Source organism: Nyctibius grandis, chromosome 4 (genome assembly GCF_013368605.1).
Source record: "Nyctibius grandis isolate bNycGra1 chromosome 4, bNycGra1.pri, whole genome shotgun sequence".
NCBI lineage: Eukaryota > Metazoa > Chordata > Aves > Nyctibiiformes > Nyctibiidae > Nyctibius > Nyctibius grandis.
The window spans coordinates 527,376-545,446 of NC_090661.1; the positions used below are offsets into that span (position 1 = coordinate 527,376).

Consider the following 18,071-nt stretch of genomic DNA (forward strand, 5'->3'; position numbering starts at 1 on the left):
TGGCCACCTATAATTATTACCCCGTCAGCTATTGACATGACCAGTAATTTGGTTGTGCCAAAGCTCTGAAAAGGTGGCACAATAGAATGAAGGGCAGCTTCCTTTTTGTGTGTGCTAATTCTTGCCTGAGGCTGATAAAATGCTGGTTTTCCGTGTTTGCTGAAAGCATGTTAAGAAAATTTGGAATCTCTTTGTAGCTGTAATTTTATTGATCACCAACACTTAAATTGTGGACTCCTTCCTTTCCTCTTCCCACATTTATTCGCCTGCTCTCGTGGGTGTTGTATTTGCTTATAACAAAAACGTAACGTGTGTTGGTGGTGGTTTTCCACAGGAACACATTGATAAAGCGATTGAGCTGAAACCAGAGGATCCAAAGTCTTACTACCTTTTGGGCAGGTGGTGTTACCAGGTAAACCAGTTCATTACTATTTATTGCTGTTCTCTTGGCTTTTTGGTCACTGCAGGCGGCGTGGGAGGTGAAATGGCAAGGAATGGATTAGGAAAAGCACTAGCTGCAAACTAGCTCACTGTTCCCCGTGCTTTATTCAGTAAAAACACACTCCCTTCAATCCTTTAAGCACATATGGGTGTGATCAAGGCCATTTCAGGGCTGGCAAGAGCTGCTGCACACAGTATATCTGTACAGTCCTCTGCCTGTGCTTCCTCTGCCCTTGCTACACAGAGTGTTGGAGGGATTGGAAGCAGCGTGCCGGCTGCTTTGTATTTCTTGACAGGGAAAAGCTTGGAGTCAAACACCATAAATCAGATTTAGTGCCTATAAAGAGAAATAAGAGTTCACAGTAACTGTCTGCTTCTCAGTGTACACCATTTGCAAGTGCTTTGCTGCTGTCAATAATGAAGTCACACTGCAGAGGTCGTAGCTGAGATAATTGACGGAGGTAATTACAGAGGAGCAGCGAGCTAAACTAGTGGAAGCTCCCAGCTTGTTACTCTGATGTGGACTTTCTGCTCAGCCTTACTGCTCTGGGGGCTGCTGAAGCTGTGAAACAGAAGCAGATGTGTGTAGAAATATGTTAGTGCTTCTGCTGTTCTGCATTATAAGAATTATACAGTATCAAATGAAGATATTGTCAGAAGTTCCAGTCCTGTGCATCCTTGCCCCCACTGAAGTTTCAGGGCGTTTCTTAGAGAGGAGCTGGGAGCAGGAGAATAAGATTTCATGAAATAATTGTAGCTGCCTGTTTCTCAATGTGAATATCTGTTGGTGGGAAGGCATCAGCCTGGAGTGCTCAGCTGTAGAGATGAATCTATCTTTGAGCATTGTGTGTGTGGCAGGTGGTAGATGGAGCTGCAAAAGCTGTCTCAGGATGAGGAAAAGCAGAACAGGTTTAATTCTGTGGCTGGAGTTTGCTGCTTGTCCAGAATCTACCAACACAAGATCTTTGCCTTTCTCCCAGGTGCCCGAGCCAGCTACAAGAAGCTGGATAACTCCTTGTCTGTGTACTTTGCATATGCTGTGTCTCTAGTGGGCTTGACAGTTTCATTGTACTGTCTCTGCAGGTTTCCCACCTGGGGTGGCTTGAAAAAAAGACTGCTTCTGCTTTGTTTGAAGCCCTTCCTACAGCCACGGTGCAGGACGCGCTGCAGAACTTCTTACGGGTAATCAAGTGTGATGAGCAAGGGGATCACTGACCTGACAAGTGCAGTCACGAGTGTGGGACTGGAGTACTTGTGTTCTGCTTGAACTCCTCACTCCCTGGGTGCTCCATGGTACCATATTCCAGCACCTGAAGGGGCTACAGGAAAGCTGGAGAAGGGCTTTTTACAAGGGCAGGTAGTGACAGGACGAGGGGGAACGGTTTTAAACTGAAAGAGGGGAGATTGAGATGAGATATTGGGAAGAAATTCTTTGCTGTGAGGGTGGTGAGAGCCTGGCCCAGGTTGCCCAGAGAAGCTGTGGCTGCCCCCTCCCTGGCAGTGTTCAAGGCCAGGTTGGATGGGGCTTGGAGCAACCTGGTCTGGTGGAAGGTGTCCTGCCCGGGGCAGGGGGGTGGGACTGGATGGGCTTTAAGGTCCCTCCAACCCAAACCAGTCTGTGATTCTGTGGTGCATTTCCATCAACTAGAACCTGCAGAAGAAAAGCTGGTGAAAGCAGAAATGTTGGAGCGTCTGTTACAGAACAGCCAGACAGAAGGATGGGATTTTGAAGACCTCAGAACTAGCCCCAAAGTGTTCAGAGTTGGTTTTAAGGGGTTTGGTTTTCCTTTTAAAAGCTGCATAGCGGAGTGATTCATTGCTTGGTACTGAGTGCATGTGGCCTGTACTCCTTCAGGGTCTGTAAGAGCTGTTGGAGCTCTTGTGTAGACACTCAGAACATTCTGTCATTTTAATTTCTCTCAGAATATTGTATTAAAAGGCTGGCTGATTAGGTCAGACTTCTCAGTTCAAACTTTTGAAGACAGCTACTTGAAGGTTTCAGGGGCACATTGCTTATGTATTTCCTGAAATTAATTCTTAGGAGGTATCTGGTGACAGGCAATATATTTTTTCAGCCAAAGTGGTTAACTCATTTCAGAGATAAGTTTGAGGCAAAGTGTTTTGTTTCTCTTCATTAGAGAGAAAAATAGCCTGTCACTTTTACTGATAAGTCAGAGCGGGGCTGTGGTTTGAAACAGGAACTTGCATTTTTCTGAGGTTTAGCTTTGGTCAAACACGGAGAGAATTCTAAAAGGACCCCAAAACATCCCTCTGGAAGCTAATTACCCCCTGAACAAGTGCCCTTCCCACATCCCAGCAGAATCATTTCAGCTTTCAGCCCCAGCTGGCGTGCTGCAGGGGAAGGGACATCTGCCAGCAAGTTGCAGCTCCGAGTTAGTCACAAGCTGAACTAGGTCTAAGGGCAGACAACAGAATTACGAGGAGGAACGTTGTCTGTGTTGGGCTCTCAGTGCCTCCTCTGGGGTCTGGGCGACCTTGGTGGAGCGTGTGGGGGAGTTTGGATGCTGATGGGATGCGGGTCGAGCCAAGGGTTTGTAATAGGAACATGCTGGAACAAAGCTGCTTGGAGAGTGATGACTAACGGAGGTGAATGGAAGGAGGGAGAGGGATGTGGGAACTAGGAAACTGGGAGTTGGTAGCTGGGAAGGAGCAGATAAAAACTGGGGGAAGATTGCTGAGGTTTGGCACCAGCGTGTTCTGGAGGAGCCCAAGTGGATGAGACTGGGCAAGGAGGTTAGAGGCAGGGCACGCATGCGGGCGGGAGGAGGTCATCAGGCTGCTCCTGAGCGTCCCTGAGCTTTGGGTGCTCGACTCCCACCTCACCCTTCTTCCATGACCCTGATGTTATGTGAGAGTGTGAGTGTTGTGCGTTGGGTCACAGGCACTTGGTGAGAACCTGAGGGCTTTGCTAACCCAGCCAGGCGAGCCTATGAAAAATTCCTACACTGATTGATGCATTTACAAAAGTAGGGTTTAGTCATGGATTTATTTTTTTTTAAGAGATGCAATAAGCCTGATACAGGCATTAATCATGTCCCTTGCATATGCTAATGTCTGCTTCTCTCTGCCTGTCCCACCCTCCCCTCTGTTCTTTGTAGGTTGAGGAGCTGAGCCCAGGGTTTTCCAGAGCAGGAAGAGTTTACATCGCCAAGGTAACCAGGCACTTGGTGCTTTCTTAGTTCAGTGTATGCTTCTGGGATAAGAAATGTATTAAAAAATTAGCTTTGGCTGTGAAGTGCTAAGCACGTGGAAATTACTCCATGAGGAAGCAAGATTTTATAAGATGATAACATTTCTAAAAAAGGCCAAATCATCTAGTGCAGAGGCACTAAAATTCAGGGAGGGTTTTGCCTTTGAGCCATCCAGGGGAGCATCCTTCTTTATTAACAGATTAAATTCTATATAAAGTGGCACTGGTAACGTGTAAGCCACAGGCTGGAGGTTTAATCCCACCACCATGGGTTTGTGTGGTGTATGCAGAAAGAGAATGATGGGGAAAAGTAAAGGATAAAGGATGTCTCTGTTTTACCAATACAGGTGGGAGTCTTGAGCGATGGTTAAATACACCACGAGTGCCTGGAGCTGGGGCTCCCAAGATCTTTTTGTTTGCATTGAGGGAACAGTTGGTTTTGAACTCTTGAATGTTAAAATTACTGCTTAATTCCTACAACCTCTAGTTGGAGTGTAGAAATATTTAAAGCCCGAATAGCTTTAGAAATGTTAGCCAGAGTGGGCACAGCAAAGAGTAGCTGCAGTCATTCTCTGTGCAATTCCTGAATTCCCAACGTCCCAAAGAATGTGAATTGTATCAGGGCAGCGTGCAAGCCGTAGGGTCTGCTTGGTCTGGAGTACATTATTACTGGAACCTAGATGCAGAATTTATTTCTGAATAAGAATCATCTCATTAAAGGAGAATGAAGGTGACAGCAGAGGAGGAAAACCCAGCAGGAGGTGTAGTAGCCTTCCCACCAGCTGGATTTTGTCTTTGATGTACTGCAGCTCACTCTGGGTGCTTGGTGATGAGTCTGTTAGGTGAAATCCACCACGTATTCATACACCAGCTAGCCTTTTGTACCATGGTGAAATGTGCTCTTAATTGCTTCTCTCTGCTTGTAAATATAGCCAGCATTCACAGACATTCAAAATCACCCCTAAATGTCATGTATAGAGTAAAGATTGGAAGACTTGGAACTTACTCCAGTGAAGCTGCAGCAGCAAATCCTTGCAAGTCTTAACCTGAACAGATTTTCAGAGTTGATGTAAAAAATTTGGGTTTCACTGTATGTAATGATATGTTTTGGTTGGACTGACAGTTCACCACATGTCTGGCAGATGTTATTTAGCTTCAGAAATTACCCTGCAAACACAAATTAGCCTGGGAGTTAATAGGACTGCTTGTGTCTGTTTGATTTTGGGTTTGGGTTTTTTTTTTTCCCTGAAGCCCAGACTCTGTTGCTTTGGATCACATCCTTAATCAGAAAATTTAAGAAGTGCAATTGTTATCTAATTGTTTTGAAGGAGGTAGTACTCTGATGGGTCAAACTTCAAATAAAAAAAAAGAATTGTGTTTTATAGTTGTGTTCTGATGTGTTTGACTGATATACAGGGACAGGGGGTTTTTAAAGGCTTCCAGGATGCCCATGACTCCATCTATTTTGAATTCACCAGATGCAGAAGTCTGACAGCACTCACAGCAGAACAGATAGTTCTCTGTTAGAACTATCCCACGACTCAGGAAAATCACCAAAACACACACATGCACACGCTGTGCAGTGACATTTAAGAGTCTGCAGTACCAGCCCTGCAGGAGTTTAACTGTTGTCCTTATCCTAACTGTGTGTTGGCAATTACAGCCATGATTAACTGCATTACTAATGTTGGGGTTTTTAGCAACCACTTCCTCTTACCATGCTTGTTTTGTAGTCCCCAAATGCCTCCAGGACTCTCTAGGCACTGAAAACCTTCCTGTTACCCAGCGGGGTGACTGTTTCTCTGCTGTTGGAGAAGAGTTCATGATGAGGAGTATTTCACACCTACTGTGAGCCCTGAGACACCCGTCAGTGTTAGATGTTGAAGCTCATTTTTGACAACCGGGGGAATACAAGCTTTGTAAGATGATGTGCTCAGTTGTGGAGGTTTTATGATGAAAGCGGGGTGAGGAATCGTGTCTGTGTAAGTGGAAATAAAAATAGAACTTGGAAAATGGTGAAAATCACGGGGAAACCTTAATCTCCAAGCAAAAAAACCAACCTCCTTGCCCAAAACAAAGAAGGAAATCTAGTATTGCATAGTCTGATGGTGATTATAGTGTTTTGTGAGTGAAGGATGCTGCAGGAAGAGCCAGAAGCCTGGTTAAGAGAGAGAAATAGCTCTCTCTATCAGTTGCCAGGGTCCATAACTGCTCAGTTACATCTGCTGCCTATTTTTTCCCATTTAACTCCTCTCACCTTGTCATCTTTTCTTCACAGTGTTGCAGGGACCTGGGGAACAACTCTGCAGCTGTCCTCTGGATGAATCTTGCTTCAGAGCTGCCAGTTAACACAAAAGAGGTAGCAGTCTCAGTAAGCACATGATGATGAGCAGAGATGAAACGGTTACAAAGATAACATTGTTTTCTAAGAGATGTTCCAGCTCGTGAGCCCAGGTTTTAAAGTATTTTGTTCCTTAGCGTGGGCTCTCTTCTTCTCTTGGGACCTCTTATCCGAATGCCTAAAGCAATTCAGCAAAGTAATGAAAAATATTAAGAAGCTGTGAGTATGTCTGATATGGGCTTAGAAGTCCAGCAGACCACTGTGCAAGTTCTGTGCTGCTTGCAGGGTTTGGGTACAGACACACCTGAATGCCCTGCATGTGTTCAGCACTGCAGCTCATAAACTGGAGGGTCTGCAAGACTGCTGAGCAGCTGCAGAACACTTCCCAGTACCCCCATTTTGGGGAAGGTTCGTTCCTTTGAGCACTGTCATGCCTGGCCAGCTCAATTCAGATGGGGCCACTTAAGCTGAGTGGTTGTCCTAGGGCTGGAGCACTTCTAATTACCTGTGTGGCTCTGGAGGAGCAGCCACCCTTAATTCCCTTGGTGCCACGTGAGCTCCTGAGCTCACAGCTTTTTTGTGTTTAATATCTAGGATATTTCAGCTCTTTTGTTACTTGTGCTGGGTTTTGGAGAGCAGCCTGTACTGCCTTGTAGGAACTGCCATGGGGCAGTGGTCCCCACCTGGGAGCTCTTTTGCCACTCTGCTTTTAAGGCCATAATTAGTTTTTAGGTTGCTGTAGCGAAAGTATTATGCCGAGACTCAAACCACAAGTATGCAAGAGATCTTGGCAGACCGTCTGGCAAGGAGCTGGCTTGCCTGGGCTACCATCTGCAGGGCCCTGGCCAGCATCGCCTAAACCACTTGGCCACAGGCTGCTGCCAGATGTGGGGAAACCAGGGCATGGAGCAGAAGTTACTCCCTGCAGAAGGAAAGATCCAGCTCTGCCTCGTGAGGAGCTTCCTCATCCTACGCTGGTTGGAAGCCTCTCTAGACAGAGGTAGAAAGGTTTGGCTGATAAATAAAAGATCTTTTCCAAAAGAACAAGAAATAGATGTGCTGCAGGCGTGAGAGTTGAATCAGAAAAGCACTGAGATTTTCAGGAAACACCAGGAGAGAGCTACAGGCAGGAGAGTCATGAACAGTTAATTCTCTCTGCTGCTCTGAAATTAAAAGTGGGAGTCGAGTAAGGAAGCCAGTGCTTAAGTGGCTTTGGGTAAGTCTTTGTTTTTCCTTCTCAGCGTGATGGAAGTTGTTTGGTTGATGATGAGAATGTTTGCAAAGGCATTTATCCAGACTGAAAGTCAGTGAGGGAGCAGAGGCTGCTCTGGTTGTCAGTTCTCATCTCACAAAACGAAACATGAGAGAAACTCCTTGATACTTGGAAAGCTTAAATAGGCTTCAAAGACAGTGGTACGAGGGGTGGGGGGGAGCATTAGGGGGGAAAAAGTAAGGCTGGGATAAACTTAAAACCTCGTATGGGGTTGGAGAAGAAAAGGGAAACTCTCTTTTTTAATTGTTTCAATGAGGCTGTGTGTTTATCTGTTCTCTTACTGCATTTCCAGGATGCAGAAAGCGAGAGGGAACTCGAAGAGATGCGGTCGGTCCTGCAGGAGTGAATCTGTGAAGGCTCGTTCCACTTGATACTGCACAGACAGAAAAATTCCAGTTAAAGGGGTTTCATCATCCTGACAACTCCGATGGCACTTGGTGGATAAGCCACAAGAGTTTACAGGAAAAAACACGCAGCAGGCTCGTCAGCACGTCCAGGAAGAGACCTTGGTGGGATTTAATCGGATAAAACTTTGTATAATTTTCCTTCTTACAGCACTGCATGTGTTTGATTTTAAAATTCCTGAAAACTGTCGAATTCCTGAAAACTGTCAAATTCCTAAAAACCTGTATGGGGGTGTATAGGTAGAATTTGTGATATAAAAATATTTGTGATTATATATATATATATATATATCATATATATATGCAAGATATATACTTTGTGATATAAAAATATATACACAAATATATACATATTTATATATACACACATATCTTTTATATCACAGACTCTACCTACCTGACAGCCTGAACTTCAGGCCTGCTTGCTGGTGAGCTCTCAACTGGTTCCTGAGGAAGTCTTCAGCCAAAATTTTTTCCAGATTAATTGATTTCTCTTTTCCTTAATAATATGTATTACTTGAACCAGTTGAAATAACTGGTTACATCCCTTTCACAGATGTTTAGGTGAGGTAAAATTCTTGACTTTTACTGTGCAGGTGTCAGATTCCTGGCTCTTATTGTGCAGATTGGAAATCTACACCCCTCTAAACGATGCTGCTATGGCTTAGATGTAATAACTTAGTTTGAAAAGTAGTTATTTATCGATGAGACGCTGGTTATGGGAACAGGAATATTCTGTGGCAAAGCTGATGCTTCCCTGGGGTGTTCTGCTGCTGGTTCTTTGTGGCTCATTGGCGACACCGAGAAGGTGAAGCTGACGACTGACATGTGGGTACCAGCAGAACTGGAGAGCTTTGTACCCTGGCACACAGGGGGAAGCAAGACCTAAAAATTTCCCCCAATATTTAGCGAGGCTTTCGTGATATCCCTCCAGGTTTCAGCTGGCAGCTAACTGCACTGAGCTCATTTTTTAATGTTTGTTACATTGTGTAGTGTTTGTGAAGTGTCAAGTGAAAAAGTGCAAGAGTAGAACACTTCTTAATCACCTTTTTTAGTCCCTTGCACGTGTATATTAAGCTGATGGGTTTTTTACTTTGTGAAAATAACACCGAAGGGGAAATGTGTGGCAAACTGGAGCTTTAAAACTTCCCATTTTATGGATTTGGCACTTTTCAGCTTGTTTGTTTGTTTGTCCAAATTAAACTCTCTCAGATTTTGGTGCTGAACTCATCTCACGAGATCCAGGCAAGTGTGCAATTAGCTTGATTTGACTGAAACAATAAAAATCAATAATTATAGGTGGAGCCCTGAGTCCTGGTGGGCTCTTGATCCCTGTGTCCCCTTACTGTGAGTGGGCACTTGATCTGTGATTGCAGGGCTTTGGTTTGTGCTCGCTGGGTTCTTCCCTGGCCTGATGGAGCTGCCTTTTTCACTTGGTGTGAATCTCTCATTTTGCATATTTCCCAGTGGACAACATTTTATTTTTCTTCCAAACATCCAATCTTTAAATATTTGCACAAGTTTTTTCAGCTATTTTCTTTTTGATTGCTTAAGCCAAGCTGGGAAATTCGCAACAGTGATATCCAAAAGTTGATGATCAGCAACTTGATTCTTTCATGGAAGATTTGCAGGGTTGTTTTTCTGGAGAAAAACCCGGCTCTGGGTTACAGACCAACAGCGTGTCCAGAAACTGGGGCCAAAACTCTTGGGCTTCTCACAGATAGAAGCTGAAGTGATTTTCTTCTCAGGGGGAGAAGGCATTTAGTGCAGTCGTGTGGGGCTGTGAGCAGAGCCTCTGTCTTTGAGATAACCTGCTTCCCTGGAGGAGAAGGTGCTAATGAGATGATGGTAATTATTCTCCTTGGGTGTCATTTGGATGATCTCACACGGGTGCAGCCTTTCAACTCCCATCTATTCTATTCCAGACCTTTGGTGAATGCTTTGAGCTTTCCCTGCCTCACTTCTGTGGGGTTTTTAAAAAAAAATAGATTTCAGTTTTGGCTCCTAAGAGCAGGGTCTGGCATCTTGCTCCCTCGTATCCTTCATGTGTGTGGCCTTGTCCCTGTCTCGGGGGATCTGAAGCTGAGGGTCTGGTCTGGTTTTCCTGAGGAAGGGTTTCCAGGGCAGCTCCTGCCTGCAGCACTGCTAGTTTGTGTCGAGCATGGTGTTTTTTCTAGCCTGCTCTATCTGCTGGAACCTAATTAACGCCTCTCGACACGATGAGAGGTGATGACAGGACACACAGCTCCTTTCAAGTGCAGATAAAAGCTGTCTTTTGCCAGCTTCGGTCTGATCCCCGGGGAGTTATGACATAACGATCAAAAGAACCTTTCTGGGGTTGGTTTTCCCTTTTCCTGGCTTGTTGTGACTAGGAGGAATGTGACGAATTAACATAATTTAATTGTAGCAGCGCAGCTTGCTGTGGAGATGAGGCGAGGCTGGGAGCTCAAACGCTTCCCCATGGATAACGCTGGGGATCTGTTGGGTTTTAGCAGTAAATGTGCAGGCTGCTCTTGGGCTGGGGACAGGGAAGCTCCAGGGGGAGGATGCGCTTCAGCAGCTCTCAGACAGCGTGGAGATGGAGCCTTTTTAAAATCAGCACGTGCTCTGCAGACTGATCCCCGAGCACAATGTGAATTCCTCGCGGACGCCTGCGCTGTGCATGTGCCAGGACGAGAAACTCGCCTGGTGCAGTTTGGGCAGAGGGATGCACTGTCCTGGTCCCACCCAGGTGAGTTCTTCTGGGCTTACCCCAGGGCGAGAGAGAAGAATTTCCTGGAGCTGCTCTTAATTTTAAAACATACCTACCTGTGGTTAAAGGATGATACTAAAGAATAACTGAAGCTATTTAATGAATGTATCCTCACTGGGCTGTTCTGTTTGGAATATTTATCAATAAGGAGGAGGGGATCCTGCTCAGAAGTTACCTGTGGTGCTCTCCTGCTTTTTATGCCAATACATCTATAGGTGAAGAAACCCAGGGTGGAGATCTCTGTACCATCGTTGTATCGTACACGGGGTGGCTGTGCCAGGTGACACAGGACATGAAGGGGCAGTGATGTTATTGTCTGTGTAACGCTGTTTGTGATGCCGTGGGTTACACCTGTAGCACATTCTGTGTGTCAGTGCAACAACTACTGCTCGTGGTTTTAAAATGCACCAAGGTGATACAGCCACGCTCTGTGGCGAGCGACGTGCTCTGAGTAAACTTGTTTTTAAATAAAGGTGGGTGATGAGTTGTGACCTGGTGCGAGTGTTCGTGATCCTAAAGGCCATCATCAGCTTCCCCACCACACAGGCTGTGCTCGTGTTGGCTCGGGGGGCTTCAGGCTGCCTGGGGTTTAGCTCCTTTTATTTCACATTGCACCTTACAGAGAGTTTTGCTTTGCCCAAGAGAAGGAGCCGATACCAGGGGCATCCTGCCAAGGTCATCTGCTCTGGGGAGAAGAGGACCCCAGAAGCAGAAAAGGGGGTTGTGCAGGATGAGACCTGTGGTACCTGCAGGTTCCTGGCTTAGCCAAAGGTGGGACACACTGGGGACACCGACCCGGGGATGCACACGTAGGTCCCCTGTGGTTTTGTGTAAATCTCTGACTCTTGGACCATCACAAGTTTCTGAATGACTTTTACAAGGGATGTTTTGCAGTACTTGAGTGTTAACTTAGCGATCGGGGGAGTGGTGGCTTAGAGCATGGGTGGGAGAATGGTTTTAAGTAACTTGGACATCGTGGAGAGGAGCTCAGCGCTGAGCCTCTGGGACAGGGCAGCCTGTGGAGAGAGAAGGGTTTGAAAGCATCTGAATGCGGTCATGGGGTTGGTTCCCAATAAAGGGGGACACCAGAGCTGTGGCCACCTCTCCATGTGCTGGGAAAAACTGGGAAACTTCTGACTCGGGATTGGAATAGAAATGTCAACATCGCTTCCTCCTGGGAATGGGACAGTCGTTCCAACGCCCGGCTCAGTTCTGACCCCAGATTTCTTTGGTTCAGTGACACTCGTAATGCCTTGGAAATCCCCTGGCAGAATCCGCCCTGCCCAGCCCCTGCGTGGTTTGGGCGACAACCTGGAGGGGGGGATTGCAAGCAGCAGGCTTGTGGTCTTGTTTTAATTGGCATCAGTTGACTTGGCTCGTGTTTGAGTATTGTGTGCAAAGCACGTAGGAAAATCAGAGAAAAAGCTGCCCTTAGGGAGGCGTTTTCACTGTGAAGAAAAAGTGAAGTTAAAATTGGGGAGGAAAGAGGGGGGGATAAGGATGAGCACAGTTACAGCTTGCTACAGACCTGCAGTGCTTGTGGTTCTGCACGTGCGGGCAGACATGGCAGTGTGGGGCATGGAAACGTGCTCTGGGTAACTCCAGCAGCCAGAGGTTTAGTTCTCTTTGTAAGATGTATTTAATTTTTGCTTTCCCAAAAGTAAAAATCCAAGAAGGGCTCAAGACCCTGAAGGCAGACAGGGTAATACAGGGTTGGCCTCTGGCTGGAGAGTCCCATCGTTATAAATGCGTCCTGTAACAAAAATCAGCGTGTTTACTGGGCTGGTGTCGGCGTGGCTGCGGGGTGGAAGGTAAAAGCCTTTGGGTCAGGGTTTAATAACTGTTTATGAGAAGCAGAAAGGGCTCTGAGGTTGGTCTGGGCTCCCGGCGCTGCGTCGCTTACGGACCTGCAGGGAATTGTTTGGAAGGCAAGATCAGTGGTGGGCTGATTGCTTGGGTGCTTGGGTCTGCAGCCAGGTCTCGGGTGTGTCTTGCTTGGTAACAGAGAGCATCTTCCAGCTGAACATGAGAAATGAGGTGGTCAAAGTATTGCAAAATCGTTCGAGTGCTGGGAGCAGATTTATCAGCATCCAGTGGGTTCCTGATGAGCAGCAGCGACCTGACCTCTTTTTTTGGTGGGTGGGGGACAAGAAGGGGGAGCAAAACACCCTCAACATGCAGATGGGTTCACACAGAGCCTGAGGGACGTGAGTCTCAGCTTGAGGCTTCAACTGCCTTTCCCTGCCCAGGGCAGAGGGTTGGGACCAGATGATCTTTGAGGTCCCTTCCAACCCAAACCAGTCTGTGATTCTATCACCTGCACTGGCTGCTGCTGCCTTCGTCTTGCGCTGGGTCCTGTGGGGTTATGGTGGGCGTGTTGCTTCTGTTGATCATGGGTGTCACGGTCATACCGGTGTCATGGTCATACCGGTGCCACCAGCAGCACTGCAGTGCGAGATGGACTTGAGATGCTCTGGGATGGCTTAAAGAGGAGGGCTGAGGCCCCGGGGCTGTTCCCGTACTCATTCCAACCTACTTCTGGGTGCCCACAGCCTCTTCCTGCTCCAAGCAGAGGCTTGTAGAGGAGAAACACCTTCCCTGGGTTGTTCTGTCCCCAGGGAGGTGGCCCTCCACCCCATGCCACAAGCCACCAGTGGGGTCTGGGTGGAAGGGGGTGTGAGAAAGCCCCCCAAAGCCTTCCCAGACCTCCTTCCACACCCAAATCGGAGCAGGGAGACTTGCTCATGGCTTCTAACTGATGGGGCCATCCTCCTACACCCTGGCAACTGCTCCTTAAATGCTTCTTAAGCTCCATCAACAAGATCCCCCCAGCCTCCCTTAGCTCCCGCGGGGCTTTCCTTGATGTTGGGAAGTGCATCCCCCCCACTATCCTCCTCCAGCCTTTTGCTGCAGTAGGTGAAGCAAATTCCTCCTCGCTGCACCCTGGGGTGAAGTGGGGGGTCTGGTCCTTGCAGGGAGGTCCCTGTGGGGAGGTGGGTTTTGATCCGTCCTGGGGTGGGAGAGCTCAGGGGATGGAGGAGGGGGGGCTGGGGTGTGAAGGATGCTTCCAGCTGCCACCCCCCAGAGAAACGAGCAGAGCCAGGTCCCGCGTCAAGGGCATTTATTGCTGCGGGGACTCGCTGCCCTTCACCCCGCGGGGCAGGGAGGTGCTGGATCCAACCCCACACCCCGGCCCTGCCAGCTCCAACCCAAGGGGGTGCAGCACAGACGGGCCCCGCCGACGCTCAGGGCTGGGTGGGCGCGGGGTGCCGCTGCCGCACGGTGACGGTGAAGGGCCGCGGCTTCAGCGCCAGCCCGTGCACGCAGTCCATGGTGAGGTGCTCCGCCGGGTTGGCGTGGAAGGAGCACTGGTGGAGGAGGATGGCGGTGAAGAGGAAGAGCTGGAGCTTGGCGAGCTGGTCGCCGATGCAGCGCCGCTGGCCGGCCGAGAAGATCATGATGCCGCCGGCACGGTCGCGGTCCAGGCGCTGCTGCGCGTCCAAGAAGCGCGCGGGGTCGAAGCGTTCCGGGTCGGGCCACTTGCCACTGTCGTGGTTGACCGACCACTGGTTGATGAAGACCACGGTGCCCTTGGGGATGTGGAAGCCCTCGAGCTCCACGTCGTCCATGGTAGCGTGTGGGATGGTGATGGGCACGAAGCTGCTGTAGCGCAGCGTCTCGCAGATGAAGGCCTCCACGAGGGGCAGGTGGGGCCGGTCCTCGGCCGTGGGCAACCGGGAGCGTCCCACCACGCGGTCCAGCTCGGCCTGGAGCTCCCGCTGGAGCCGCGGGTGCTTGAGCAGCAGCAGGAGCACCCACGCGAGCGCTGTGGACGTGGTGTCCTGCCCCGCGCCGAAGATGTCGGTCATGGCGCCCTCCACATCCTCGGGCCCCAGGCCCTCGGGGGGCCTCTCCCCACGCTCCACCGCGGCGATCATGGCGTCGCTGACGTCGCGGGTGACGCGCGGGTCGAAGGTCTGCCGGTGCTGCGCCACCTTGGCGCGCACGAAGCCGTGCAGCTCCCGGTTGAGGGCTTGGAAGTCGCGGAAGACGCGGCGCACGGGGTTGGGGAAGCGCAGGAGCCAGGGCAGCACGTCCACCACGCTGCCCGCCCCCACCGTCTGCCCGAAGCGGTCGTTGCGGCCCAGCAGCGCCGTGAACTCGCTGTCGGCGTGGCTGTAGCGGCGGCCGAAGCAGAGGGCGCAGAGGACGTTGGCGTTGGCCACCACCAGCAGGGGGGAGGGCTCGAAGTAGGCGCCGCCCCGGCTGCGCCGCAGGAGGAGCCGGACGAGCTCCGCCGCCTCGGCCGCCACGTGCCGCTCCACCTCGGCCGCCGTCGAGCGGGCGCGCAGGGCGGCGTGGGCCAGGCGCCGGCGGGCCCTCCAGCGCGGCGAGCAGGAGCCGAAGGCCACGCTGTGCCCTCCGGACACCAGCTGGAAGGAGGGGAAATCGGGGCGGCCGGCGAAGCGGGTGCCCAGCCCCACCAGCGCCCGCCGGATGACGGCCTCGCCGTGCAGCACCACGACGCGCCGGCGGCCCAGCCGCAGCTGGAAGACGGGGCCGTAGCGCCGCGCCATCCGCCCCAGAGCCAGGTGGGGCAGGCGGCCCAGCTGCAGCGCGTTGCCCACCAAGGGCCAAGCGAAGGGTCCCGGGGGGCTCCGGCTGCCCCAGAGCCCCTGCTGCGTCCCGGCACGACGGCGAGCCCTGGACAGCACCAGGAGGGCTCCCAGGGCCAGCAGGAGGAGGGGTCCGAGGGCACCCATGGCCTGGAGCAGGAGGGGTCCGAGGGCACCCAGGGCCAGCAGCAGGAGGGCACCCATGGCCAGCAGCAGCGCCGGCCCCGGGGCCGCCCCGTCGGGGCTGCCCGCAGCGCTCATGGCCGCGGCCGCTCTGCCCCCGGGGCCGCTGCTCCGAGCCGCTTTGTAGCCGGCTCCGAGGGGGCCGAGCCTGTCCCCTCCCCCGGCAGAGCCCGCCCGGTGCTGTGGGGGGGGAGCCGGTGCCCGACGGGGCGCACGGAGCCGGGCGGAGCAAGAAAACGGGGGGGTGTGTGTGGAAAAGGGGGGTGCTGGGCTCTCTGCCTGGCTGCGCGCGCCGCTGTGGGCGCTTGGGGAGGCAACCGGCAGGGAAAATTCATCTGGGAGGGAGGAAATTCCTATAACGACCTATTCCCTCCCCAAAACCAGAGCTGCCGCCCCGGCACGGGCGCTGCCCGGGGGCCCGCTGCCCCCCAGCTCTGTCCCCTCGCCTTCCCGGGGCCGTGGGGGCCCCCCGGCACTCGCGGGTGCAGAGCCCGGCCCCACGCTGTGGCTTTCGGTGGAATTTGGGCTCCGGGTGGGTTTCTGCTCCTCTGGCGCTGGCTGTCGCCTCATCCTGACCGGAGCATCGCTGGGTGAGGCTGCGGGTACGGGGCTGGGGATGCGCGGGCACGTTTGGGGTTTGCTGCGTTACCGGGTGGCCCAAAAATCTCCTGGTCCCTTTTTCTCCTGGCACCCACCTCCGAAACGGTCCCCCCCCGCCTGCTGCGGGCGAGCACTCGCCAGAAGTGGCCGGGAAGGGCTGGAGAGGGTTATTTGTGTCAGGAGAGGCGGCGTTTTTCTCACGCATCCCCCTTCAGATGCTCAGCCGTGTCCCCCGGGATGCTGAAGGAGAAGGTCCTGCCGAGCCAAACGGGGGGATAAACACGGTGCTGCGGGGCTTTCTGTGCCGCTGTCACCCCGGGGACACGCTACCTCCTGCCCAGCTTCTGCCTCCTGCCTCCCACCTCCAGAAGCTGCCCCGGCTTCGGGGGCTTGGCTGCGGGTGGGAGCAGATCCCTGGCACAGCCTCTCATCGCACCCGCTCGGGGTAGGTGGGACAGAGCAAAGCTGGGTGCTGGCGATGCCCTGGAAAGAAAAAAAAAAACAGTTTTCCCTCTAAAAAAAAAAGGGATGTGGGTCTGCTCGTGGCAGGAGCCGTTGGAGGTTTATCGTGGCATTAGGCTTCCGTGGGCACGAGTCTGTCCTTCCAAGAGGGGTTTTGTAATCGCCGCATTTTCCTGTGAAAACTGGGATTTCTGTAGGTTGGGTGAGAGCTCAGGGATGGAAACAGGCGTTTTGCTGGCGGATCCCAAGGGAACAGCGATGCCAAAGCAAAGCTCAGGCGCCTGCAGGCTGAAGTGCGCGGGTGTAGGGGCGAGGCGGGGGGCAGAGCAGCCCAAGTGCTGGTGCCATATGGAGCATCCCAAGAGCTGGCACCATAAGGAGCATCCCAAGAGCTGGGGCTGGGGTGAGGAGAGCAGCGTGTCCCCTCCTTCCCTCGGCAGCTTTCCTGCAGCCCCCAGGATTAGGGCTCAGCCGTGGGGCTCACGGCCGGTTTCACACGCGGCGTCACAGCCGTCGCCGCGCCTGTCGTCGAGGCTCATTTGTCAGGAATTAAACTCCACGTCCCTCGAGGTCTCTGCGGGACGGAGGGAGCCCAGCACCAGCTCTCCCAGGGAACAAACAACATTTATTTCCCCGTAGTTCTTGGCGTGCAGAGCGATCACACTTGATGATTAAGCTGCAGTTTTGGGGCTTCTGTAACACGGACCTTTGCTCTCCAGGTGAGGCTGTGATTCCCCTCGGTGTTTCCTTTAATTTAAAACTCTCAGGTCAGTAACTCCTGCGATCTGACACATGCACTTTGGGGCTGGATCTCAGCAGCTCTGGGGCAGGTCGGCGGGTCCTGGTGCTGCAAAGTTGCGTTGGGCACAGCAGAGCAGCAAACCCCGTTTGCTTGGGTGAAGGAAAGTTATTTCTCTGTGGATGGGGTGAAATGGGAAATCTTCTCGGCTGTTTCTCACGCTGGTCACCCCAAAAACTAGTGGTGTCTTCCGTTGCTCCCACCTGGCTCTTTGCCCACGGGCTCCCCTCGCTGCTGAGCAGGGGATGGAGCTGCTGGTTTCATAGACTCATAGAATGGTTTGGGTTGGAAGGGACCTTAAAGCCACCCAGTTCCACCCCCCTGCCACGGGCAGGGACACCTTCCACCACACCAGGTTGCTCCATGGTGGCCTTGAGCACTGCCAGGGAGGGGGCAGCCACAGCTTCTCTGGGCAACCTGGGCCAGGCTCTCACCACCCTCACAGCAAAGAATTTCTTCTTAATATCCAATCTAAATCTACTTTTTTTCAGTTTAAAACCATTACTCCTCATCCTATCACTCCATGCCCTTGTAAACATCCCTCTCCAGCTTTCCTGTAGCCCCTTCAGGCACTGGATATACAAAAGAACTCACCAAAGCCAAGACTCTCCCTTTGTATCTCCAAGTCCCACAGATACACCTAGTGGAAGCTGCACTCTGTGCTCCTGTTAGTCATTTCATCCTGCATTGTACCTCCCAAACTGCACTCATGAATAAACCCAACAATTTCACAGCTGAACAGGTTCAAGTGCAACGTGACGCTGCAAACTCGCTGTGCAGGGACCACCACACTGCCCGTGACTCAATACACTGCCACAGGTTTTCTGGCGATGGTCAAGTCTTCATCAATGAAGAAAAACCCTATACTTAAGACTATTTATTTAATTTTAAAAAGCTCCAAAAGGTTAATGAAAGAAGCAACTGCTCCTGAAGGAACACACAGACAGGAGGAGAACATTTTCACAGCGTGTAATGGCTCATCACTCAGT

General features: G+C 51.5%; 1 protein-coding gene and 1 pseudogene across 1 annotated transcript in view; one reads left to right on the top strand and one right to left on the bottom strand.

Annotated features, from left to right (window-relative positions):
• RMDN3 (regulator of microtubule dynamics 3) overlaps positions 1-10,913 on the top strand; it is a 30,261-nt gene extending 19,348 nt beyond the window's left edge. Inside the window, exons 8-12 of the mRNA XM_068397754.1 lie at positions 335-412; positions 1,525-1,623; positions 3,561-3,614; positions 5,931-6,011; positions 7,559-10,913. Coding sequence (XP_068253855.1) covers positions 335-412; positions 1,525-1,623; positions 3,561-3,614; positions 5,931-6,011; positions 7,559-7,612 — 366 coding nt within the window. The 3' untranslated portion in view covers positions 7,613-10,913. The remainder of the gene's footprint in view (positions 1-334; positions 413-1,524; positions 1,624-3,560; positions 3,615-5,930; positions 6,012-7,558) is intronic.
• A 2,754-nt stretch (positions 10,914-13,667) lies between these two features.
• On the bottom strand, positions 13,668-15,299 carry LOC137662748 (cytochrome P450 1B1 pseudogene; annotated as a pseudogene).
• Positions 15,300-18,071: the final 2,772 nt, after the last annotated feature.